The sequence below is a fragment of the Pogona vitticeps genome, chromosome 2 (genome assembly GCF_051106095.1).
Source record: "Pogona vitticeps strain Pit_001003342236 chromosome 2, PviZW2.1, whole genome shotgun sequence".
Classification (NCBI taxonomy): domain Eukaryota; kingdom Metazoa; phylum Chordata; class Lepidosauria; order Squamata; family Agamidae; genus Pogona; species Pogona vitticeps.
The window spans coordinates 187,000,946-187,023,678 of NC_135784.1; the positions used below are offsets into that span (position 1 = coordinate 187,000,946).

Below are 22,733 nucleotides of genomic sequence, written 5' to 3' on the forward strand. Positions count from 1 at the left end.
TTGGCCCTCTATTTCTTTTTCCATTGTATATTTGGGTGGATGCTGCTGAGATGGTTCAGAAATTCTTCCAATTTTAATTCACTGTGGCTCCAAATTGCAAAGGTGTCATCCACATATCGGAAACAGACTGTGGGTGCGAGGGGTGCCAATGCCAGGGCAAGTTTTTGATATGCTCCATGTACAAGTTTGGTATAACCAAGCTGAGGGGGCTCCCCATGGCCACTCCATCTGTCTGTTCATAGAATTCATTATCCCACTGGAAATAGCTGGACGTTAGGCAGTGTTGGAAGTGGGCCTTGATGTCTTCTGGAAAGATCTGCTGGATTAAGTATCAGGGTGTCCTTTATCGTAAAAATACAGCGTGTAAAAGGTCAACAAACTCTACCCAGCCACAAGGATTGGGGACCACTACACACAAAAGACCAGCTGACACCCATCAACCACAGTGAAAGATAATCTCTCTTCCTTATCACAATAATACACCCACAACAAGACACACTAATCACCCATCTCCTGAAAAGGACAAAAGTTTATCTCGCAGCCATAAATACTCCACTCCCAAGCAAACTACACCAGAGCACAGAGTGCTGTCCTCTGAAGATGCCGGCCACAGAGACTGGCGAAACGTTAGGAAGAACACCGTCCAGAACACAGCCAAAGAGTCCGAAAAACCCACAACAACCATTAGATCCCGGCCGTGAAAGCCTTCGCGAATACACAGAAATCTTGATGATGGAAATACACTCTTATCCTAGCAGTGAAGAATCTCAGGGGGTGGGAAATTCCTCATTAAATGTTTCATATTTTTCCCCTTTTAAAATTATTCACATTTCAAAATTAAGAAACAAAATGAAACAGTTTTGATAATAATATACATGTTCATGTAAGTATAGCACAAACCTGTATTAAACATTGTTGTTTTTGGAGTTCTAATACACTTCTGGATGTATAATACATCGCAAGCAGTGTCCTTTTGGTCTGAATTTCCCTGTTGATTCTGCAATGTACTTAATGAAGAGGTTTCATGTTGTAAAGAAATGGTCTGGTTTGCTTATCTCTTTTCACAGTCTAAGATTGTGTTTGCTATATTCTTTTAAACCTGCTTCTATATGCCCTCTATTGTCTGTATCCTCCAATGCACTGCTGTTTCTAGTCATGCTGCTGCCACCAGGAAAGCCATCAGTTGCTCGTACAGCACACATTTAGACCCATATAGATAATATATATGAAGCCCCACACAACTCAGCACTTTATTTATGAAACATGACTACCTATTTCCCTCCAAAATATTTTCATTTTTGGGCACTCCCACAATAGATTTGCTAATGTTCATCTCTAGCCACTCTCTCTCCAGCATATAGGAGAAAGCTGGACCTTCATTTTAAATATATGGCAGGGCTTAAGTACAACCTCAGGGCTGTTTTAAAACTACTTGTTTTGATCAGGGCTGAACATATTTTATGGTGGCATGAACCAAATTTTCTCCCACTGCAGATAGCTTCTACATAGAGCAAAAAATTCTGAATCATTTTCCTTTACCACCATTGGCATTGCCTCCATGATTGTTCTGGGAACATACCCCAACATTTTTAAAAATTTGTATTTAAATAATGTTTGTATCCATTTTGCACTGCCCTGAAATTCTTTGGATGGATAAAGATATAGATACAAATTTAAGTAAAACTAAAATAAGCATTTATTTCTTGTAAAAAAATCAATTTGGTATTTATCTTTTTGATGTCATTAGTAATTTACTGTCCATGAGCAATCCAATACTACTAGTCTTTTCTCTGGTTTAGAATACTTCTGGGTTCTATGAAGAATTACTGATTGATTGATTGATTGGATTGGATTTCTACCCTGCCTCTTTAGAAACTAGTTAGTTAGCAAGAGACTGATGCTCTGCTATAAGCCAGCCACTCAAAACTAAAGAAGCAAAAGAAGAATATACAAAATGTACAAGGTGTTATATTACAGAGTTCGAATTTATAATATAGGGTTATATTATACAGCTAACTAGTTCTGTTTCTTTGTTACTTCCTTAGTATCTTCTGTACTACTTCCTTGACTGACCCAAGAATTTTCTTTATTGATATGCCATTCTCTTCAACTACTTTCATTTTCAACTGTTTCAAAAGTTTAAAAGATAGTCTTGTCAGTCTTGTCTGCAATAGTCATATGCAATCTTATCAACTTAATTGAAACCAATTTTTATTTTACAAAACTGATTTTTATTGAGCAGAATTGTTTATCAAGCGCCTATCTCTCCTATCAACAAGATGTGTGGAACAGGAAGAAAGCAAATTTGAGGGCAATTTTGCTTTCTGAAAAGTGGGCAAGACATTAGTAGTACAGGCTATACCCACTTGCTAGACAGCAATCCTACTGGAAATTCTGAAGGAGAAAAGGAAAACAAGCACAAATAATTAAACTATTCTATAACCAGCTATTATAGCAATGGCCAAAACCCACAGAAAAATAGAAATAATTCTGGTCTGATTCATATTTTGCAGCAGCTGGAAGAATAAAGACAATGACGATTCCTACTATTCAACACAGAAAACCAAAACAATTTTGTGATTTTTCTAGTTAAAATCTGGTCATATACTAACTTGCTGGTTTAGTTAAGTTTACCAATTGCAAAGTGCATCACAAACATATACGTATGTGAGCAAGGATTGATATAGCAGTCTACATCCCTATAACAACCTTTATTTTCTTGGTAAGAACCTGAATTCTGAACACTCCAGACTAGTTTTTAAGGGGTGCACTGATTTCTCTTTGGGTGCCAAATCCCAGAATTCTCCATCCTTGACAAAAAAAAACTGAAATTGTCCTCACTTTGAGCAAGGCTGGGTTGGAAGCTCTCCTGGCCCAAGATAGGCTGAGCAGGGCATAGTTTCCTACCGGAAAAAAATGAAGCTGTTTCCTTTGAAACAGGACACTAGGCCCGAACCATAAAGTCTTCCAGTACCGCCTTTCCCCAAGTAAGGATAATTCAGGTGTCTGTCTGACAGCTGGGCATAGCATCACAAATATCAAATGGCCAATATAGAAACCAAATAAGAGTATGTAATTTAAAATGGGAGATGCAAAAGCTGTATTCTCTATGCCCGGAATAGTTTGTGGTACTGAACATGAACTGTTAATACCAAACATTAGAGCAAAGTTTTAAAAAAAAACCCTAAAAGAATCCTAGTGCCAAAATATAATTTTAATATTTCTGATAAATTTAAATCTTCTTTATGCAAACTAAATTAAATTGACTGTGAACAATATGAACTGTGGACTGAAATGGGAAGAATTAAAAAAAAACAACTTCTGTAGTAAAAATAAAAGAAACCTAGATGTATGATTATTGATATGATCAATATTGGTATGATTATTGGTATATCATTATTGTTGTTTTAAATTGCTGGTTTTTAATTGCTTTTGTATTATTTTTATTGTAAGCCACCCAGAGTAAATGTGGTCTAAATGGGCGGGGTATAAATTTAATAAACAAATAAAGGATGGAAGAAACAAAGTTGTAAAGAAGTGAGAGGCAAAAGATGATAGAAATAGTGTCAGAATCGTCAATGCAGCTTTTCATTGACTTTTATGTAAAAACAAACAGAACTATTATAATAACCAGTGCAAAGAAATAGAGAACAAGGAAAGGGGAAAAATGTCATCCAAAAGAACCAAGAAATGAAAGGAAAATTTAAGCCAAGATTAGGAATGCTTAAAGACAATAGGGAAGCATACTATCAGACTAGAAGAAAATAAAGAGAAGTTGGAAACAGTATACTGAAGTTCTATACAGAAGCAACAAAAGAATGACAGAGTCCTTTGAAAAGGAAGCCTATGATGAAGAACTTGCAGTACTAGAAAGTGATGTGAAAGTTGCTCTGTAAGCATTAGGAAGAAATAAATCACCAAGGATAGATGGCATACCAATAGATGTTTGATGCCACAGGGAATGAATTTTTAAAAAATCTACCAAGAATATGTCAACAAGTATAGAAAACACAAAACAATGGCCCACAGACTGGAAATGCTCAATATACATTCCAATCCCCCAAAAAGGAGATGACAAGGAGTAAAGTAACTATAGGACCATTGCTTTGATTTCTCATGCAAGCAAAGTGATGCTCAAAGGTATTGCTTTTAATGGATCTGTTACTTTCTTCTCTGAGTTGGGGTGCAGCACTTTTGTGTTTGGTAGCAGAAAAAAATGATCTCACAAGGAGTTTTTTAGGTCCTTTTTTATTTAATAGTGACACCCCTCACGCCATAGCTAATTGTTACTCAAGAACTTCTAGTGAAAATTTTCTCATGCAATGTGCTGCCTTTTTTTTTTGGCTTGGTTGAATAGACCTCCCATCCATACAGTTGGAATTCCAAGAATGGAGAATTCTAGGATTTGGAGTTAATCTCACCCCATCCTCCTCAAGAACCTGGAATGCACATGCTCATTAGTTTCTCCTCAAAAAAATATGTTTTCAATAAAGCACGTTTGCAATAATTATGCAAAAATCCTTATGCTCACCTCTATGGCCACGTGTATTCTTCACAACCATGGGAAACTCCAACACTTCTGCTTCATCAATCATTTTGGCAAAATTTTCATGACCTCCTGGGAGGAAGGAGAGTAAAATTATTACAGCTTGCCACTGAAGTAAACAGCCATCACTGGACACCCTTGAAGCATTAATAACAATAACATGTTCCAAAGGCCAACAAAATGTCTAAGACATATGACAATTCTAAATTCAATTTGCTCATTCGCACTCAAGACCCTCCTACATCCATCTGTTCTGCTTTTTAGGTACATTTCCTGTTAAAATACATCCTTCAGTTACTAGCCAATGCACTGTTACATTGGAATGTTGCTATGATTTTCCCTTTTCTAGTTTGAAAAGGCCTAGCAGTTCGAACAATTCTAGGATTACTGGTAGGTGGTCTTCAACCTGTTTTCGATAGGGGTGCATTCTGATCTGTTTCATAGTAATATATTTTTAGGACTTCATATGAGAGTGTATGGAAGGGGGGCTTTTCACTGTACCATCCTCAGTAGCTTAAAAATAGTTAACAATAAATAATAATAATACAGTGGTGCCTCGCACAAAGATTGCTTCATACAACGATGAATTCACAGAGCGATGGGTTTCTTTGAGGAATTTCCCCCATCGTTTAACGATGTTCTCTATGGGGGAATTTCACTTACCGATGTCCCTTTTTCGCTCCTGTAAAAGTGTCTTAAACTGTTAGAAACCTGTTTTAAATGCTTGCAATCGTTAGCCCACCTCCACCCTATGCAAACTTAATTTGGTGTTGTTCTGAGTCGTCGTTAATTTTTGGTGATTTTTTAAATTCTCCATTGAAAGCCTTTGAATGGTCAGTTCAATGGCTTTCAATAGAGAATAAAAAAAATCACCAAAAATTAACAACGACTCAGAACAACACCAAATTAAGGTTGCATAGGGTTCAGGAGGTGGGCTAACGATTGCAAGCATTTAAAACAGGTTTCTAACATTGTAAGACACTTAAAAATGAGCAAAAACGGACATTGGAAAGGACTTCAAAAGCACTGAAGCCGGCTTCAGTGCTTTTGAAGCTCTTCCATTTTCGCTCATTTTTAAGTGTCTTACAATGTTTGGAACATGTTTTAAATGCTTGCAATCATTAGCCCACCTCCTGAACCCTATGCAAACTTAATTTGGTGTTGTTCTGAGTCGTCATTAATCTTTGGTGATTTTTTCTCTCTCTCATTGAAAAGCATTGGACCGTCTGTCCAATGCTTTTCAATGAGAGAGAGAAAAAATCACCAAAAATTAACGAAGACTCAGAACACCAAATTAAGTTTGCATCGGTTTCAGGAGGTGGACTAATGATTGCAAGCATATAAAACAGGCTTCAAACTGTTTAAGACACTTTTACAGGAGTGAAAAGGGAGATCGGAAAGGGCCCTTTGATCGGAAAGGGCCCTTTGAGACTGACCTTCCATTGGCAGCTTTTCTGATCTCAACCTGTCAAAATATTTAAAATGATGCACCACATGACACTGTAGGTGGCAAAAAATAATTGAGCTGCTCCTGCAGCCTCCCAAAGAGATTTTCATGTGTTCCATGTAGCTGTATTTAAAGTCAAACCATCCTAAAGGTACCCTTGCAGATTCGGTGAAGAGCTGCCCTACAACTATTTAAGAAAAAAATAATTAGACTGTCCCTGAGGATCATTAAAGTTGTGTTTGTGTATAACATGTAGCCAAGTCAGACTACTCTAAATATACGATCAAACTTGGGTAAAAATCTCAGCTGCTCAGAACAAACTAACTGGGGTGCCCCTTAAGATCCTGAAAGTGATTATCCTGAATATGACATCCTGTATTTTAAGTCACCGCATCCAAAAGGTACTCTCCAAATTAAGTGGAAAATGTGTCTGCTTGTTTATGAGAAAATTGCTGGGATTCTCCTGAACAGTCCCAGAATGATTTACATGTATGCTACGTAGCCTGTTTTTCACCCAACTTTGGTGAAAATCCATCCAGAAAGTTTTGTATGACACAATAACAAATGGACAAATAAGCAGTAACTTTATATGTTATGTAGTAGCATATACAGTGGTGCCTCGCTTAACGATGTTAATTGGTTCCATTAAAAAAAGAAAGGTTACTTACCTGTAATGATGGTTCTTCAAGTGGTCATTCTGTGAATTCACACAAAGGGTTAATACCAGCGCCAGCGTTGGTCCTCTCGGAACATTCTCTAGCTGCAAGAGAAAAGTAACAATGTTTAGGACTACCCCTACTGCGCACGCCCAGCCTAACCGTCCCTCAGTTCCATTTGTCCGCCATAGGCACTCGAAGTTATAGAGATACCAGTGACAGACAGACAGAGGGGAGGCCGGGCGGGATTGTGTGAATTCACAGAATGACCACTTGAAGAACCATCGTTACAGGTAAGTAACCTTTCTTTCTTCATCGTGGTCTTCTGTGAATGCACACAAAGGGTGATTAGCACGCTTACTAACCGGATGGTGGGCTGTCACTGAAGAACAGATGTTAACACTGCCCTCCCGAATCTCGTCTCATCTCTTGCCCTCATGTCCAATCTGTAGTGGGTTATGAAGGTAGAGGCATTGGACCAGGTAGCGGACCGGCAGATGTCGGGCAGGTCGACGCCACGGAGTAAGGCAGTTGATGAGGCTATAGCCCTGGTGGAGTGGGCCCTAAGTCCCTCTGGAGGGTCTCTGCGGTTGAGCTCGTAGGCAAGAGCGATGGTAGATACGAGCCACCTAGAGAGCGTCGACGGCGAGGCCGGACAGCCCTTCTTAGGACCAAAGTAACAGAGGAAAAGTCTGTTCGCTTGTCTAAATTCCTTGGTCCGAGAGACATAAAAAGCCAAGGAACGCCGAACATCGAGCATGTGTAGCATGCGCTCGACATCGGTCGAGCCGGAGACGGAAACAAGGTTGGCAGAATCAGTGGCTGATTCACATGGAAGTCCGAGACCACCTTTGGGAGAAACGAAACGTCCAAGTAGAGCATAACCTTGTCCCTGAAGAATTGAAGGAATGGCTGATCAGAGCGAAGCGCTGCTAACTCACTAGCCCGGCGAGCAGACGTGATAGCCACCAGGAACAGAGTCTTCAAAGAGAGCAGCTTAAGGTCACAGGTAGCCATGGGCTCAAAAGGAGGCCTAGAAAGGGCATGTAGAACCAAGTGAAGGGACCACTGTGGAAGTGGTGGACGAATAGGAGGTCGAAGATTAGAGAGGCCTCTCAAGAACATCCTAACTGTAGGGTGAGAGAAAAGCCGGGAAGAGGGTGAGTTTCTGGGTTGGAAGAAAACAACCGCTGCGAGGTACACTTTGATAGTAGAAATAGTAAGGTGAAAGTCAAACAGATAACGGAGGTACTGTAGAAGCGTGGAAACAGATACAGGGGACGGAACGAGATCCCTCTGCTGGGTAAACTTCAAAAAACTTTTCCACTTGTACGCATATAAGCGAGACGTGGAAGGTTTGACGGCGTTATTCAAGACCTCCTTGATCTCGGGACGATCCTCCACGCTGTCAGATGGAGCGTTTCGAGGTCCGGGTGAAGGACTTTGCCCGCCTCCTGGGTCAGCAGGTCGGGCCATAACGGAAGAGTTGTGGAGTCCACAGCCATCTTGACTAGAGTGGGGAACCACACCTGGCGAGGCCAAAAGGGTGCAATGAAAATGGCCGGAGTCATCGAACGTCGGAGTTTCACCAGGGACCTCTGTATCAACGGAATCGGTGGAAACATGTATAAGAGGCCCTGGTTCCATGGGATCATGAATGCGTCGCCGAGAGAATGAAGACCGAGTCCGGCCCGAGACGCATACGTGGGGCATTTCGCATTCTGAGGGGATGCAAACACGTCGAGCACGGGGGTCCCCCACCGGTGGCAAAGGTCCTGGAAGACCAGAGGGTTCAATTGCCATTCGTGTGTCTGATGTTGAAGCCTGCTCAGAGTGTCTGCGACTGCATTGTCCTCTGTGGCCACATGGATGGCTACCGGGTAGATATGATGACGGTAACACCACTCCCAGAGGAGGATGGAGAGGTATAGGAGTGACTGAGAACGAGTTCCTCCCTGCTTGTTGACATAGTGCATTGTGGTAGTGTTGTCCGTCACCAGTTGAACTCCGCGGCCCTGAAGCAGAGGAAGGAAGGACCTGAACGCTTTGATGACTGCAAGTAGCTCCAGGTGATTGATGTGGAGCATTGTTTCCTGTGGAGTCCAGAGGGCATGAATGATGTGATGGCCGCAGTGCGCCCCCCAGCCGGACGGACTGGCGTCCGTTGTGACTTGGGTGGTGAGACGGAGTGGACGAAAGGGACGACCAACCGTGAGGTGGGGTGTGTACGTCCACCACTGGAGCTGTCTGACTAGCTCCGGCGTAACACGAAGACGCTTCCTCTGGCTGTCCACCATGGGGTCGAAAAGAGCCAGGAATCATGACTGGAGCGACCGTAGCTTGAGACGAGCGTGTGCTAGCGCCAGTGTGGTAGAAGACATCAGGCCGAGAAGGTGTTGGGCATGATGGGCTGTCACCCGGCCGCGAGGCTGGAATTTTCTGATGGCTCGTCGAATCTTGTGTATTCTCTCTGGGGGGAGAAATGCACGACCCTTTACGGCGTCTAAGCAGACCCCTATGTATTGTACCGTTTGGGCTGGGATGAGCTGGGACTTCTCTTTGTTGACAGTGAGACCGAGGTTGCGAAGGAGATACAGGATGAATTTTGTGTCTTTCAGGGATTGTCTTCGTGACGTGGAGACCACTAGCCAATCGTCCAGATAAGGATAGACGTGGATGCCCCTGAGACGAAGGTAAGCTGCCACTGGGGCCATGACCTTGGTGAAAGTTCGGGGAGCTGTGGACAGGCCGAATGGCAGGGCCTGGAATTCGTAAATTGTGCCCTGAAAGATGAACCAAAGAAACTTGCGGTGTTCGGGGTGGATAGTGATGTGAAAGTATGCATCCTTTAGATCTATAAGGACGAACCAGTTGTTTTTCTTCAGCAGGTGCATGATGGACTCTAAGGTGAGCATTCGAAACCGTCTGGGTCGCAGGTAAGTGTTTAGGAGTCTTAGATCGAGGATGGGTCTTATGCCTCCTCCTCTTTTTGACACAGCAAAATAGCAGGAGTAAAACCCGCGTTGTATGTCGCGAGGTGGTACTGTATAGATGGCATCTTTTTCCAAGAGAGATGATATTTCTTCCTCTAGCGAGGAATCGAAGGAGGAATGATTTATGAAACCTAGCGGAGGAGATTTTATAAACTCCAACTGGTAACCGTGCTGAATAATCTTTAGAGCCCAAATGTCGGTTGTGATGGCAGACCAGTTGTGAAGAAACGGCTGAAGACGGGTGGTGGGTGGTGACTGGGTAAGAATGGGAGGCCGAAAGTCAAAGATACTGTTTTTGCTTTCGTCCAGGTGGTTTAAAGGATTGACGACGATGAGACGGACGAGGCCGGTATCCTTGGTATCCCTGAACAGAAGAGGAGGACTGTCCGGAGCGTTGCTGAGGTAAGTGCTTATAAGGACGGTATTGTTGAGATGGTTGTTGGTATTGGCCGTAGGATTTACGCCATTGGGGTCTTCGCTGTCTAGACTGAGTTTGAACAGAGTAGGACTTTGCAGTCCTCTTGGCTTTGTGGAGGTCCTCTAAGTGGGAGTCGGTCTTTTCATTAAACAAGCCGCTAGCGTCGAAAGCGAGACTCTCAACTTTCGATTTGACATCCTCCAAGATGTCTGCAGAACGGAGCCAAGCATGTCTCCGGATGGTGATGGCAGACATAAGAACCCTAGCAGCAATCCCTGCTGCATGTCTAATGGAGAGACGTTCATGCTTGGATACCGTCTGAGCCTCCTCATATGAGTTTAGAAAAGCTTGCCGGGTGTCTTCCGGTATCATTTTCAGCCCTGGCAAAACTTTAAGCCACAACTGTTTGTGATAAGCCCCTAACACAGTCTGGTAATTGATGACTCGGAGCAGCAAGGTGACAAGGGAGTAGATTTTCCTGCCGATGATTTCCAGTTTTTTACCCTCCTTGTCAACGGGGGTAACGTGAGCCTTAGCAGATGGTCTTGAACAACTTGTTTCTACAATGAGTGAGTTTGGAATTGGATGTTTGAGCAGAAAGTGGATGTCAGCGCCATGAATTCTGTAAAAGTTCTCTGTGCGACGAGGAACATTAGGGGTATTCGCGGCTGAGCCCAGAATTCCTTAATGGCCTCCATAACCACAGGCACAAAAGCTATACTGGGAGGAGCGGTACTGTCCTTTTTAATGTCCCCGAAGAACAAGTCTTCGCCCGGAGGTGAAGGAAGGTTCAAGTCTAGTTTCAGGGTTTTAGCAAGTCTGGACATCATCTGGGAGTAGCAAGAGAAGTCCTCAGATGGAGAAGATGCGTGAGGATCCCCAGTGTCTGAAACCACCACATCTCCCTGAGGCAACTCGTGAGGTGGCAGGGGTGGGGGTTGTTCTTGATCAGAGTCAGAAGACTGCTCTGTGAACACCTCATCTGGATCCGAGGAGAAGACATCCCTCTTCTTTTTTGGAGGTGGTCCCTCGATGCCGACTGACGCTGTCGGAGGTCGTGGCGGGACCGCAGTCGACGCCGACGTCGAAGGCACTGGTTGCGGTGCAGGGGCAACCGGTAGCGAAGGTGGTTTATCTCCGACTCGGATAACTCGGCGCCGACGTCAAGGACGGGTGGACTCCGACGAAGAAGAGAGGTAAATGTACCGGATCTTCTTATGATACCGATCTCGAGATGCGGACGTCGAAGACGAGGAAGGAGACCTCGAGCGATCATGTCGACGTCGATGGTGTTTACGACGCTTGGGTCGGTCCGAGTCCACTGAATAGGAAGAAGAGGATCGACGTCGATGTTTACTACGACGTCGATGGGATCTGCGCTTCTTCCTCGAGCGTTTGCGTTTCGAAGATTTGGAGTCCGAACGATGGGAAGAGTCGGACTGGGTCGAAGCCCGATGCTTCTTCTTCAACCGTTTTCGTCGAGGAGACTTCGACCTCGAGCGGTCGGAGGAAGGGGACCGACTCGGGGAGCGATGTTTCTCCGTGCGAGGACGTTTGTCTCGAGGGGATTTCGACCTCGAACGCACGGGTGAGCGAGGCGCCTTGTCTCGTGGAGATCTCGAGTCCGAGTGTACGGACTAGATCGACAAGGGAGACGACCCCTGGCCCGCAGGAGATGGGCTATGTGGGGCGGAAGTGAGACCAGTAGTGGCTCCGACTAGCTGGCTCGGCGTCGGGGAAGACATTCCCGCTGGTAGCACGGCTTCGGTGCGGCGAACCGGAGGTGGAGCGGGTACGTCGGACGAAGCTTCGAAGCGTCTCGACAACCCCTCGAGAATCGGTGAGGGTATCGACCCCGAGCTCGGAGAAAGTCGAAGAGACATCACCTTAGCCTTGGCGGATGCCTTGGTTCTCGACGTTTTCGACGGTTTAGCTTTCGGCGGAGCAGGGGCCGGGGGCTCGGGATTCGAAGCAGGAGCGGCCGATTTCGACGCCACGGACTTTTTCGACATTTTCGAAACCTTGGAGACCACCGATTGTACAGGAGCTGCTCGGGAAGTGGAAGCCATCTCCCCCTCCGAGGGCGCTGTGGAAGACAATGTTGACTCCCACAGGTGAAGTTTAAGGCGCTGCTGGCGAGCCTTAAGAGCGGCTTTAGTGAAAGCTTTGCAGTGTGGGCAAGTTTTGGAGTTGTGCGATTCCCCCAAACAATACAAACAAGTATCGTGGCCGTCCTGGTGGGGAATTTTACGATCGCACACCACACACCTGCTGAAGGGCCCGGACGGGGACATAGGGTGGTAAGGCACCGACGTCGACTAGTTTAAGGGAGAAGGCAAAGCAGTCCGTAAGCAGTCCGGGTGAAAGCCAGAAGAAAATAGTGCAAACCGATGTCGTCTAGTTCAAAGGAAAAGCGCGAGGGTAGTCCGTAGAGCTAAGCCAGGTCAAAACTGAGGAATAAAGGCCAGATTTCTAATAGAACGCAGCTAAGAACGAGAGGCTCCAAACCGCTAGGCGGAAAAATGGAACTGAGGGACGGTTAGGCTGGGCGTGCGCAGTAGGGGTAGTCCTAAACATTGTTACTTTTCTCTTGCAGCTAGAGAATGTTCCGAGAGGACCAACGCTGGCGCTGGTATTAACCCTTTGTGTGCATTCACAGAAGACCACGATGAAGAATCATTACGTGAAAACATCGTTAAGTGAAACACCATTTCCCATAGGAATGCATTGAAAACCGGTTAATCCGTTCCAATTGGAACAGATTAATGCTTGCAATCATTAGCCCACCTCCTGAAACCCATGCAAACTTAATTTGGTGTTATTCTGAGTCGTCGTTAATGTTTGGTGATTTTTTTTTCTCTGTCATTGAAAAGTATTGGACCAATGCTTTTCAATGAGAGAGAAAAAAAATCACCAAAAATTAACGAAGACTCAGAACAACACCAAATTAAGTTTGCATAGGTTTCAGGAGGCGGGCTAATGATTGCAAGCATTAATCTGTTCCAATTGGAACGGATTAACCGGTTTTCAATGCATTCCTATGGGAAATGGTGTTTCACTTAACGATGTTTTCACATAACGATTTTTTAATGGAACCAATTAACATCGTTAAGCGAGGCACCACTGTATATGCTACTACATAACATATAAAGTTACTGCTTATTTGTCCATTTGTTATTGTGTCATACAAAACTTTCTGGATGGATTTTCACCAAAGTTGGGTGAAAAACAGGCTACGTAGCATACATGTAAATCATTCTGGGACTGTTCAGGAGAATCCCAGCAATTTTCTCATAAACAAGCAGACACATTTTCCACCTAATTTGGAGAGTACCTTTTGGATGCGGTGACTTAAAATACAGGATGTCATATTCAGGATAATCACTTTCAGGATCTTAAGGGGCACCCCAGTTAGTTTGTTCTGAACAGCTGAGATTTTTACCCAAGTTTGATCGTATATTTAGAGTAGTCTGACTTGGCTACATGTTATACACAAACACAACTTTAATGATCCTCAGGGACAGTCTAATTATTTTTTTCTTAAATAGTTGTAGGGCAGCTCTTCACCGAATCTGCAAGGGTACCTTTAGGATGGTTTGACTTTAAATACAGCTACATGGAACACATGAAAATCTCTTTGGGAGGCTGCAGGAGCAGCTCAATTATTTTTTGCCACCTACAGTGTCATGTGGTGCATCATTTTAAATATTTTGACAGGTTGAGATCAGAAGAGCTGCCAATGGAAGGTCAGTCTCAATGGTCTTTCTTGTATGGAGAATTTTTATGATGCAAAAACCAATGAGAAAAAAAAATGATGATATGGAAATCTGCATCAAGAGGAACATCATCTCTGGGATGAGTTATGTTTGTGAGTATAGTGACACTTGCCATCTGGACCAAGAATACTGAATACACCATGATAAGTTGGATGCCAGAAACCGAGACACAGCTCCAGGTGATCTGTTTCACTAGCAGGGATCACTATGTTGACATGTGCAGCAGACACGAGGAGTGGGGTAAGTCTTACATTAAAGTTACACATGTCTGGCAAGGATGCAGTAGAAGTGCCATTGTTAGAAGGTTAACTGAGACAAATGACTGATGGTGAGGCTGAGACAGTTTGGACTGCTGGCTGTGGAACCTGCTTACTGTGTTGCTGCTTTCAGTTCTTAGCCTGCTTAGGATCAGACGCCTCAGAGGCTAGGCTAGGAGTATATTTTGAAACACGCTTTTTTGCTGAACTGCAGGCAGTTCTGACTCTTACGTTGCCAGGAGTGTGTACAGTGTGTGTGTTCAGCCGAGCTAGCATTCATGCAGAAGGTAAGGTGTGGTCAAGGTTGGCAGAAAAGCCGGTATCAGACATTTATCTCTGGAACCTAGAGATACATTTATCAACATGAATGCCAAAGCAGACACTGAACATCTTGTCTGGAAAGTTCTTGCAGTGGCCCTCAGTGGCTATTCCCAAAATAGGACTGAAGTTTTGACTGCCTCAATCTGCCAGCCCTACTTGGCAAAAGCTTTACATTTCAAACAGGGCTGAGAGAGACAGGCAGAAAAGACACTTGGAATGATGGTCACTTGGTGTGATTCTTCCTCATCATGTACTGCATTTCTTAAATGAACCTTAGGGGATCTATGTAAAGATAAAGCCCAAATGCAGAGGAAAAAAAAATAAATATTTATTAAATACTGCAATAAGAACAAAAGGAAAGCTAAAAAATGAATATAAGAAGAACATAAAGAAACTGGGATAAGCAAAAGACAAACTTACTGATACTCTAGAGCAGTGGTCTCCAACTCCTGGTCCGCGGACTGGTCCCGGTCCGTGGCCTTGCCAGGACTGGATCACAGAAACAAATCTCCTGCGTGCCTCCCGCATGCACAGACACATGCACACCCCTCCCATGCCTGCACGGCCCCTCCCACAGCTGCACGCCGCATCCCCCCTGCCTGCTAAAGTGGTCCGTGGAGACGAAAAGGTTGGTGACCACTGCTTTAGAGGTCTAGATGAAATTGGTGGATGAAAAGGAACTGAGGGGGTTTGTGCTGGGCATGGTTATATAGACTCAGTGGAGGATGGATGACGTTACCACCAAAAATGCTCTTCTTTAGTTAGAGAAGATTCTGAAGAGACCCTGCACAGGTACAGTTAAACCAATCAGTGTGATCCACAGAGACCATGAAGAAGAAACCAAAGTTGTGAAATCAAAGAGGATAGATGTCTCTAGAGAAAGGTTTTGAAAGTAGAGTCTCTAGATAAAGTTTCGAAAACCTGAACAACAGCTTACAGTACAAGCCAGAATCAACCCTGTAATTCATTTCCTCCAGGTCAATACATGCACTGTAGCATATCTTGTTTTTCCTGGCAGCAATATATCCATCTGACATTTAAGGAGGAAAGGCAAACCTAAGACAAGCTTTTTATATACATTTAGAAAATCGTTATTTCTAGTCCTCCATATACTGCATTCTCATCTAACCCAACACAATAAAATTTTATCTCTATACCTTAAATTTTCCTGAATCTTAAAAGCAATTGGGATGGGGCAAAAGCAAATGGCGTGACCTACAGCGTTTGCTGCACTAATAGGCTCATGCCTCAGCTACATACCCTGACTTGGTATATAAGGAGAAGTTTTGTTTAGCTGCATGTCTTAGCAGTACAGTGGTGACCCGCATAGCGACAATAATCCGTTCCGAAAAAATCGTCGCTATCCGGATTCGTCGCTATGCGGAGCAAAAAACCCCATAGGAACGCATTAAAACACGTTTAATGCGTTCCTATGGGGGGGAAACTCACCTTTAAGCGAAAATCCTCCATCCGGCCGCCATTTTCGCTGCCCAGTAAGCGAGGAAAGAGCGCGAAAACACTGTGGCGGCCATTTTATTTACCTGGCGGCAATTTTGGAACCACCGATCAGCTGTGGAAAAACCAGGCGTTTGCGATGATCGCTTCCGCACTATCATTGCAAACGCCCCGTTTTTGCCCAGCTGATCGGCGGGGCTTCGGGATGATGGGGAGAAGCACCGATCAGCTGTGCTTCGTCTCTCTCTCTCTCCACCCCTCACAGCGCAGCTGATCGGTGGGGCCTTTGGGATGATCGTGGGGAAGCGCTTCCCCACGATAATCACAAAGCGAATTTTTCCCATAGGGGCCATCGCAAAGTGATCGCAAAAACATAATCGCTATGCAGATTTGTCATTAAACGGAGCACTCGTTAAGCGAGGCACCACTGTACAGACATGCAGCTAAGCAGTACAGACACTCGTCAGCCTGGCACAAGGGGAGACTCATCTTCCCTCCTTCTGCTATGAGTGGCTAGACAACCAGGCACTCTGGAGCGATTGGAAGGAAGGTCAGCGGCGCCCGCATGAGTGGACTGTCCAGCCTCATTAATTCCAGCCCCCATCTCTACTTAACAAATAATGTTAGAGCGACACTTGCAATTATTAAATTTCCACAATTTTAGGCAGTGAGGGAAATTGTTGTGGGAGATGTGGTTAAGTTCTATACATTCAGTCTTCTTTTATAAAATGTATATGGATATTTCTTTAGGATTTTTAACTGGTCTTATTCTCTTAAAACAGAAGTTTCCCCCAAACCCCTCAAGTTTTAGTTATCTCATTAGCTGCAGATGCATAGTCACTATGGATGTTCTTTTTAAAATATAATTTACCGTAGGAGAAGGTGTCTGGAAGAGGCACTCCATGGCCAGCCAGTTCTTGGAAAGTCCAGAACTTGTTGACACAATTGAGTATGGCTTGGGGACGGTTCATAAGCCGGCAACCCATCTTCTCCAGATGCCGAAGAACTGTAATGTCACTGTCACTTTGGACCCATGGTGTTGGCACACGGACCACCACTACCTGGGGATAAGCAGTAATAAGTTCCCCATTGACTCGAAGACCTACAGGCAAATGGCAAAAAGAATGAGAACCTGATGTTAACCCATTTAACTATGCCAATAAATCTTTACATATGATTGATGTCTCTTCCTGTACACAAGTCAGTTTGCATCTCTGATCAACCACAGCAAGCACAGCCAATAGAAAAACATGCTAGGAGCTGAAATCCAGCAAGATCTGGACGGTGGTACTCTACCCATTCTGAACTGAAGTTTACAAGACTTAGTAAACCTATCTCATATAATTCATGAACACCATACACAGAATACAAACACTGGAGGAGGTGATGATGAAGCCAGAGGTAGGAGGAGCTATAGGGGAGACATGAGACATGATAGTGAAGAAACCTGGGGAAATGTGCAAGAGGAATTGGGGGAGGACTTTTAGGTCAAGGTATAGCAACCAGAGCTATCCACTCCATTGGGGAATGGAACTATGAGATAAAGAAGATCCATGGATTAGGAAGCTGGTTGAATTGAGGGACCCTAAAGGCAAAAGGCACAATCATCAATACCCTTGTCCTCCTCATCCCCACTATCTGGGAGAGAGACATTGAAGGCTCAGTTTCCAAACATCTCACTGGGTCAATGAAGGAGAGCCAATACCAATACACCTGCAGCTCTAGAGGTAACAATGCCAGAATGCCATCTATGTCACTTCTGGGAGGAACAACAGTCAGATGACTCCCAGCACACAACAACAGGGACATAGATATGCCATGACACTTGCACTCATTGCAGGTGTATAGGGCCTCGCTTCTGTGGGCCTTGTGCTTTGGAGATACCTAGTGTCCACCATTAAAGAGAAGTATTGACTCTAGCCCTTCAGGGTTCAGTTTGGGGAATGGAGGAAAAGGACCGCCGGGTGGTGTGTTCCATGTTGATATCCCTTCCCCAGTTATGATAAACCCTGTTGTCATGAAAAACAGCACTGACTCCAAGAACTGGGAATGGAGGGGTCAGCTGTTGACCTAGGTAGGGCTGGTGGGGGGTCATGCCATGCAAGATGTTATTTTGTTTCAGATGAAAGGAAGTGTCAATATAAAGTGTCTGGCAGAAGATAATCAGCTGCAATGTATATGTTCAAAGGAATAATAGCAAAGGTAACTACCCCTTTAACATGTAGATATTTCTGGGTGACTAACATGTTTCAATAAGGAGCATATAAAACACATCTTTCTCATTAATACTTCTGGGAGTGTCAGACTGTCTTTTCTTTTCACCTATTTCTTAGTGAGAAAAAGGCATGAATAAAAACTAAAGCTCTAAAACATATCTAAGAAGGCTTTACAAGCATCTAATTGTGTGCTATCCCCTAAACCTCTCCATAGTGAGGTTACCAGAGCAAATAAAATAAATGCCTTTTGTTGTACCTGGAGCAAAATGGTTACAACATAAAGGACCACACTTCAGTAATCTTCATCCTTATGGGAAAACATTTGGCTTTAATGGCCAACACAGCCAAAGATTCTCAAAATATGCAGGATAAATATCAATCAGAAACACTGTCTGCCTAATTAGCTCCTATTGCTGATGTCTACAGTGCAGCTGCAATGTTATGTGCTCCTACATCTCAGTGCCAAACTATTTTCATTTCACCTAGATATAATCTAAAATAGATCTGCACATGGCATATCACATATGTAACTCCTTTACAGAGTATGGAATATTGAGAGATTATATGCCAAACCTTCTTCTTGTTCTAATTTAAGACGAGCTTCCTTTTAACACTCATTTAATCTACCATGAGAAAGAATGAGTTGCTTACCTGCAACTGTGGTTCTTTGAGTGGTCATCTGTGTAATCACATATATGGATTTTGTCCTGTGCACACACAGTGACCTTGAAGATTCCTAGAACCAAAGCCCCGCCCAGCTGCATGCTGGCATAAATAGCTGGGGCTCCCACCCGTCCTCAGTTCCAGAAGTCTGTCACAAAGAGAACTTCCAGTGATTCCAAGCGGAGGGGGTAGGAAGTGTGACGGCACAGATGACTACTCAAAGAACCACTGTTATGGGTAAGCCACCTTCCCATCATCATCATGGTCTCTATGCATTATATATATGGGTGAATAGTAAGTTGATTTAGCAGGCAGAGCGTGCCACTGGAGATGGGTCAGCAGAATTATGGACCCAATGAAGTCATGTGTGACATCAAGTCTATAGCGCCTGAAAATTCAGGGTTGTGACCAGACTCTACAGACTCCTGACACCCAGGCCACAGAGGAGACTACTGCCCTCGCTGAGTGACCCCATATCTTTTGCAAGAAAGGGACAGTTACAAAGTCATATGCAAGCCAGATAGTTGCCACTACTACGCTCTGAGAAGTGCTAGGAGATGGACATGCATTCACAAAACTTGGCATATGCTACTAAGAGCTAGAAAGGATCTGGTATGGTCCATATAGAAAACTAGTGCCTAAATGATGTTCAAGGAATGGAGGGCAGGCCCTTCAGGGATGAAATGAGAGGTATAGAAAGCAAGGAGTACAATGTCCTGTTCCCTGTAGAAAGATAAATCTACCTGAGGGAGAAAAGTGATGCCTGGTCACCTTGTCCTTGTGAAAGACCAGGAAAAGGGAGAGGGGGTCACACCACAATGTGGTCAGTTCTCCTGGCATTCTGGTCAAGGTGAGGGTCACAAGGAATACAATTTGAAAAGTCAATGAGATGGAGATCACAGGTTGCCAGGGATTCAAAGGGCAAGCACTGAACCTGTGAGAAAACTAGGCAAGGGTCCCATGGAAGCAGAATCAGAGGTACAGATTGGTGGAGACAGTGAAAAACTTTGAAGAATAACTTGACCAGAAGCACTGGGGAGATGAGGTTTATATGCAGAGATTACAATGATGTATACCTGTAGAGAAAACAAGGGAAGTCCTGCAGTCACCAGAATGAAGAGGGATGAGGCTTGATGATATCCATTGTCAATATCCATCTTTTTCACCCTTGTCCTCAACTTCTGGCTGTGTAGTCTAACTTGTCATCAGTGCCCTTGTGGACAAGGGTAGTGCTATGGTTTTCATCGACAAATCAAGCTACACACAGGAGGCTGATAGACAACTGTCCAACACTACATTTTACCAGTCCCTAACCACAGACCCAACCACTAACTATCAAAAGGAATTACAAAACGTCATGAAAAACCTACCTGGAAACATGTGAACAAATTCTGCCTAACACACCACAAGAACCTCAACCAGCAATTCTACCTATTACCAAAAATACACAAACCAGGAAACCTAGTAGACCCACTATAGCAAGCATCAACCCCATCGAGGCTGGGGTATCCTCAAACAGAATGCCACCAAAGATATGCTTGTGAACAAGATCCACTTTGAAGAGAAGATGGTCCCATATAAACATAGCTTGTGAAAACAGGCCAAATGAGTGGAGCAATGCATGGTAGCATAAAGTGACTGTGGCTGCAATGTCTTGACCTCAGAACTGACCAGGTGGCAGACTGTGATGATCCTCTGGATGGCTATATGATGAGCCACTGTATAGAAAGTAGTACAGCTATCACTGTTGCCCAGCTTGACAATGATGGGAGGGGGATCTGTTCCCAAAGAAATTATTGACAAGTCCCCATGCAGGACTTGTAACTAGCAATCTAGAAGGATGGAACCGCAATGGAATAATTGAGTTGGAAGGGGCCTATGAGGCTAGGTTCAACCCCCTGCTCAATGCAGAATCCAAATCGAAACATTTCTGGCAGATGGTTATCCATTTTTTTCTTGAATACCTCCAGTGTTGGAGCGCTCACTACCTCTCGAGGTAATTGGTTCCATTGTGATACTGTTCTGACAGTTAAGACATTCTTTCTGATTTTCAGCATAAATCTGGTTTCCTGTAGCTTGAGCCCATTCTTACATGTTCTTCACTCTGGGATGATCAAGAACAGATCCTGCCCCTCCTCTGCTTGGCTACCTGTCAAATATTTGAAAAGTGCTCTCCTACCTCTTCTCAGTCTTCTTTTCTCGAGGCCAAACATGCCCAGTTCTTTCACTCTTTACTCACAGTGCTTGGTTTCCAGTCCTCCGTGGTTTCCAGTCCCCTGTTGCCCTCCTCTGAACATGCTCTAATTTGTTGTGACCTAAAGTTTCAAGCGTTCTGCCCTCTAGACTTGGTAGAGATTTGTCTCCAAATGTGCCCTGAACAGTCTCAACAATCTCAGAGTTCTGTCTTGTCCCTCCATAAAATATGCAAGAAACTGCTGAGAGGGGTTCTCCAGGATTCTTACTTACATTTAGTGCTAATACTACGGCAGTTGGATTCAATACTACTACTGCTTTTCCTATAAATTATCAACTGGAACTCACTCCTTTCAGTGACAAAAATCCTCATATATTCTGCACTAAAAAAAGTATAGATCACTTGATATTCATTGTGAAAAGTCTGTAGAACACTTTCTACCAATACACCTAGCTATGTAAGAGATACAGACTTCCTAAGGAAACTTCATTCCATACACAGCCTTCCTGACAACACATTCCTAGCTACAATAGACAGAGGCGCAATAGGCTAACATCCCACACAGAATACAAGCTATCACAAACACCAATCAAAACAAGGAAGCCCACATAATTGCCACCCTCTGTGACTTTGTACTCACAAGCAACTATTTTGACTTTGACAGTAAAACCTCTCTCTAGATCAACAGAACTGTGATAGGCACTCGTATGGCCCCACAAACATATTTATGGCTGTATTCGCAAAGGCTTTCACAGCCGGGATCTAATGGTTGTTGTGGGTTTTTCGGGCTCTTTGGCTGTGTTCTGAAGGTTGTTCTTCCTAATGTTTCACCAGTCTCTGTGGTGGGCATCTTCAGAGGACAGCACCATTTCAATCTACCAGAACACTCTGCAGAAGATATGGAAGGTGCTATCTTGGAAAAGAAATATGACAGCTCAAAAATACAGAGAGAAACAGCTGAGATAAAATGTATACACATGATGAACACCAGGGTGGATTAAAATCAATGATTTAAACAAAAAATTAAAAATCTGATTTAAAAAAATTATATCAGATTTTTTAAAATTTTAATCTAATTTATTTTTATGAAATGCTTTTGCAGGTAAAATTTATCCAAATATAGTTTTCTATTTAAGATACATTATAGTTCAAAGGTTATTCAGCATGAAACAGAGCATACTGTACTTATGTAGCATGAGGCTCTACGTGGGGCTGCCTTTGAAGACGGTCCGTCAACAGCAACTGGTCCACAATCGAGCTGCGGAGCTGGTGAGGCCGCTTGGTGACACATCAAGCCAATTCTGTTTAAATTACATTGGCTACCAGTTGCTGCTCAGGCCCAATTCAAAGTGCTTGTTTTGACATACAGTGGTGCCCCGCAATACGACCCCACAGTACGACGAAACCGCAATACGATGACTTTTTTCCAATCGCTATAGCGATCGCAAAATGATGGTTCCAGTGGGGGAAATCCGCTTTACGATGATTAGGTCCTTGCTTCGTGAACCGTTTGTTCGCAAAACGACGATTTTTCCGGCTCCGCAAAATGGCTTCCCTTCGCAAAATGGGTGTTTTCCGGACAGAAGCTTCGCAAGACAGCAATATAAAACAGCTGGTCGGCAGTTCTCTATGGGCGATTTTCACTGGACGATGAGGTATTTCCCCACTGGAATGCATTAACCGGTTTTCAATGCATTCCAATGGGGTTTTTTTCGCATGACAATTTCGCTCTACAGCGATTTTCCTGGAACGGATTATCGTCATCATGCGGGGCACCACTGTATAAAGCCC

At 43.8% G+C, this 22,733-nt stretch overlaps 1 protein-coding gene and 1 long non-coding RNA gene across 22 annotated transcripts in view; one reads left to right on the top strand and one right to left on the bottom strand.

The window, feature by feature from the left end:
- The window catches only part of RIMKLB (ribosomal modification protein rimK like family member B), an 86,951-nt gene that overhangs the window by 30,466 nt on the left and 33,752 nt on the right, over nucleotides 1–22,733 (bottom strand). For 19 of the 21 annotated variants that reach the window (XR_013542346.1, XR_002298950.3, XR_002298947.3 and 16 more), the window contains 2 exons: nucleotides 16,741–16,971; nucleotides 4,532–4,618 (listed from right to left, as the gene is read on the bottom strand). Coding sequence is in view for 12 of the 21 variants with exons in the window: in XM_078386680.1 (XP_078242806.1) it covers nucleotides 4,532–4,618; nucleotides 16,741–16,971 (318 nt within the window). In the remaining 9 variants the exon portion in view is untranslated. The remainder of the gene's footprint in view (nucleotides 1–4,531; nucleotides 4,619–16,740; nucleotides 16,972–22,733) is intronic. The other 2 variants (XM_078386681.1, XM_078386682.1) reach the window with 1 other exon arrangement.
- Nucleotides 9,216–12,740, top strand: LOC140701800 (uncharacterized). Its single transcript, XR_013542349.1, has 4 exons — nucleotides 9,216–9,342; nucleotides 9,538–9,585; nucleotides 9,952–10,044; nucleotides 12,657–12,740. It is a non-coding gene; the product is annotated as an uncharacterized LOC140701800 (long non-coding RNA).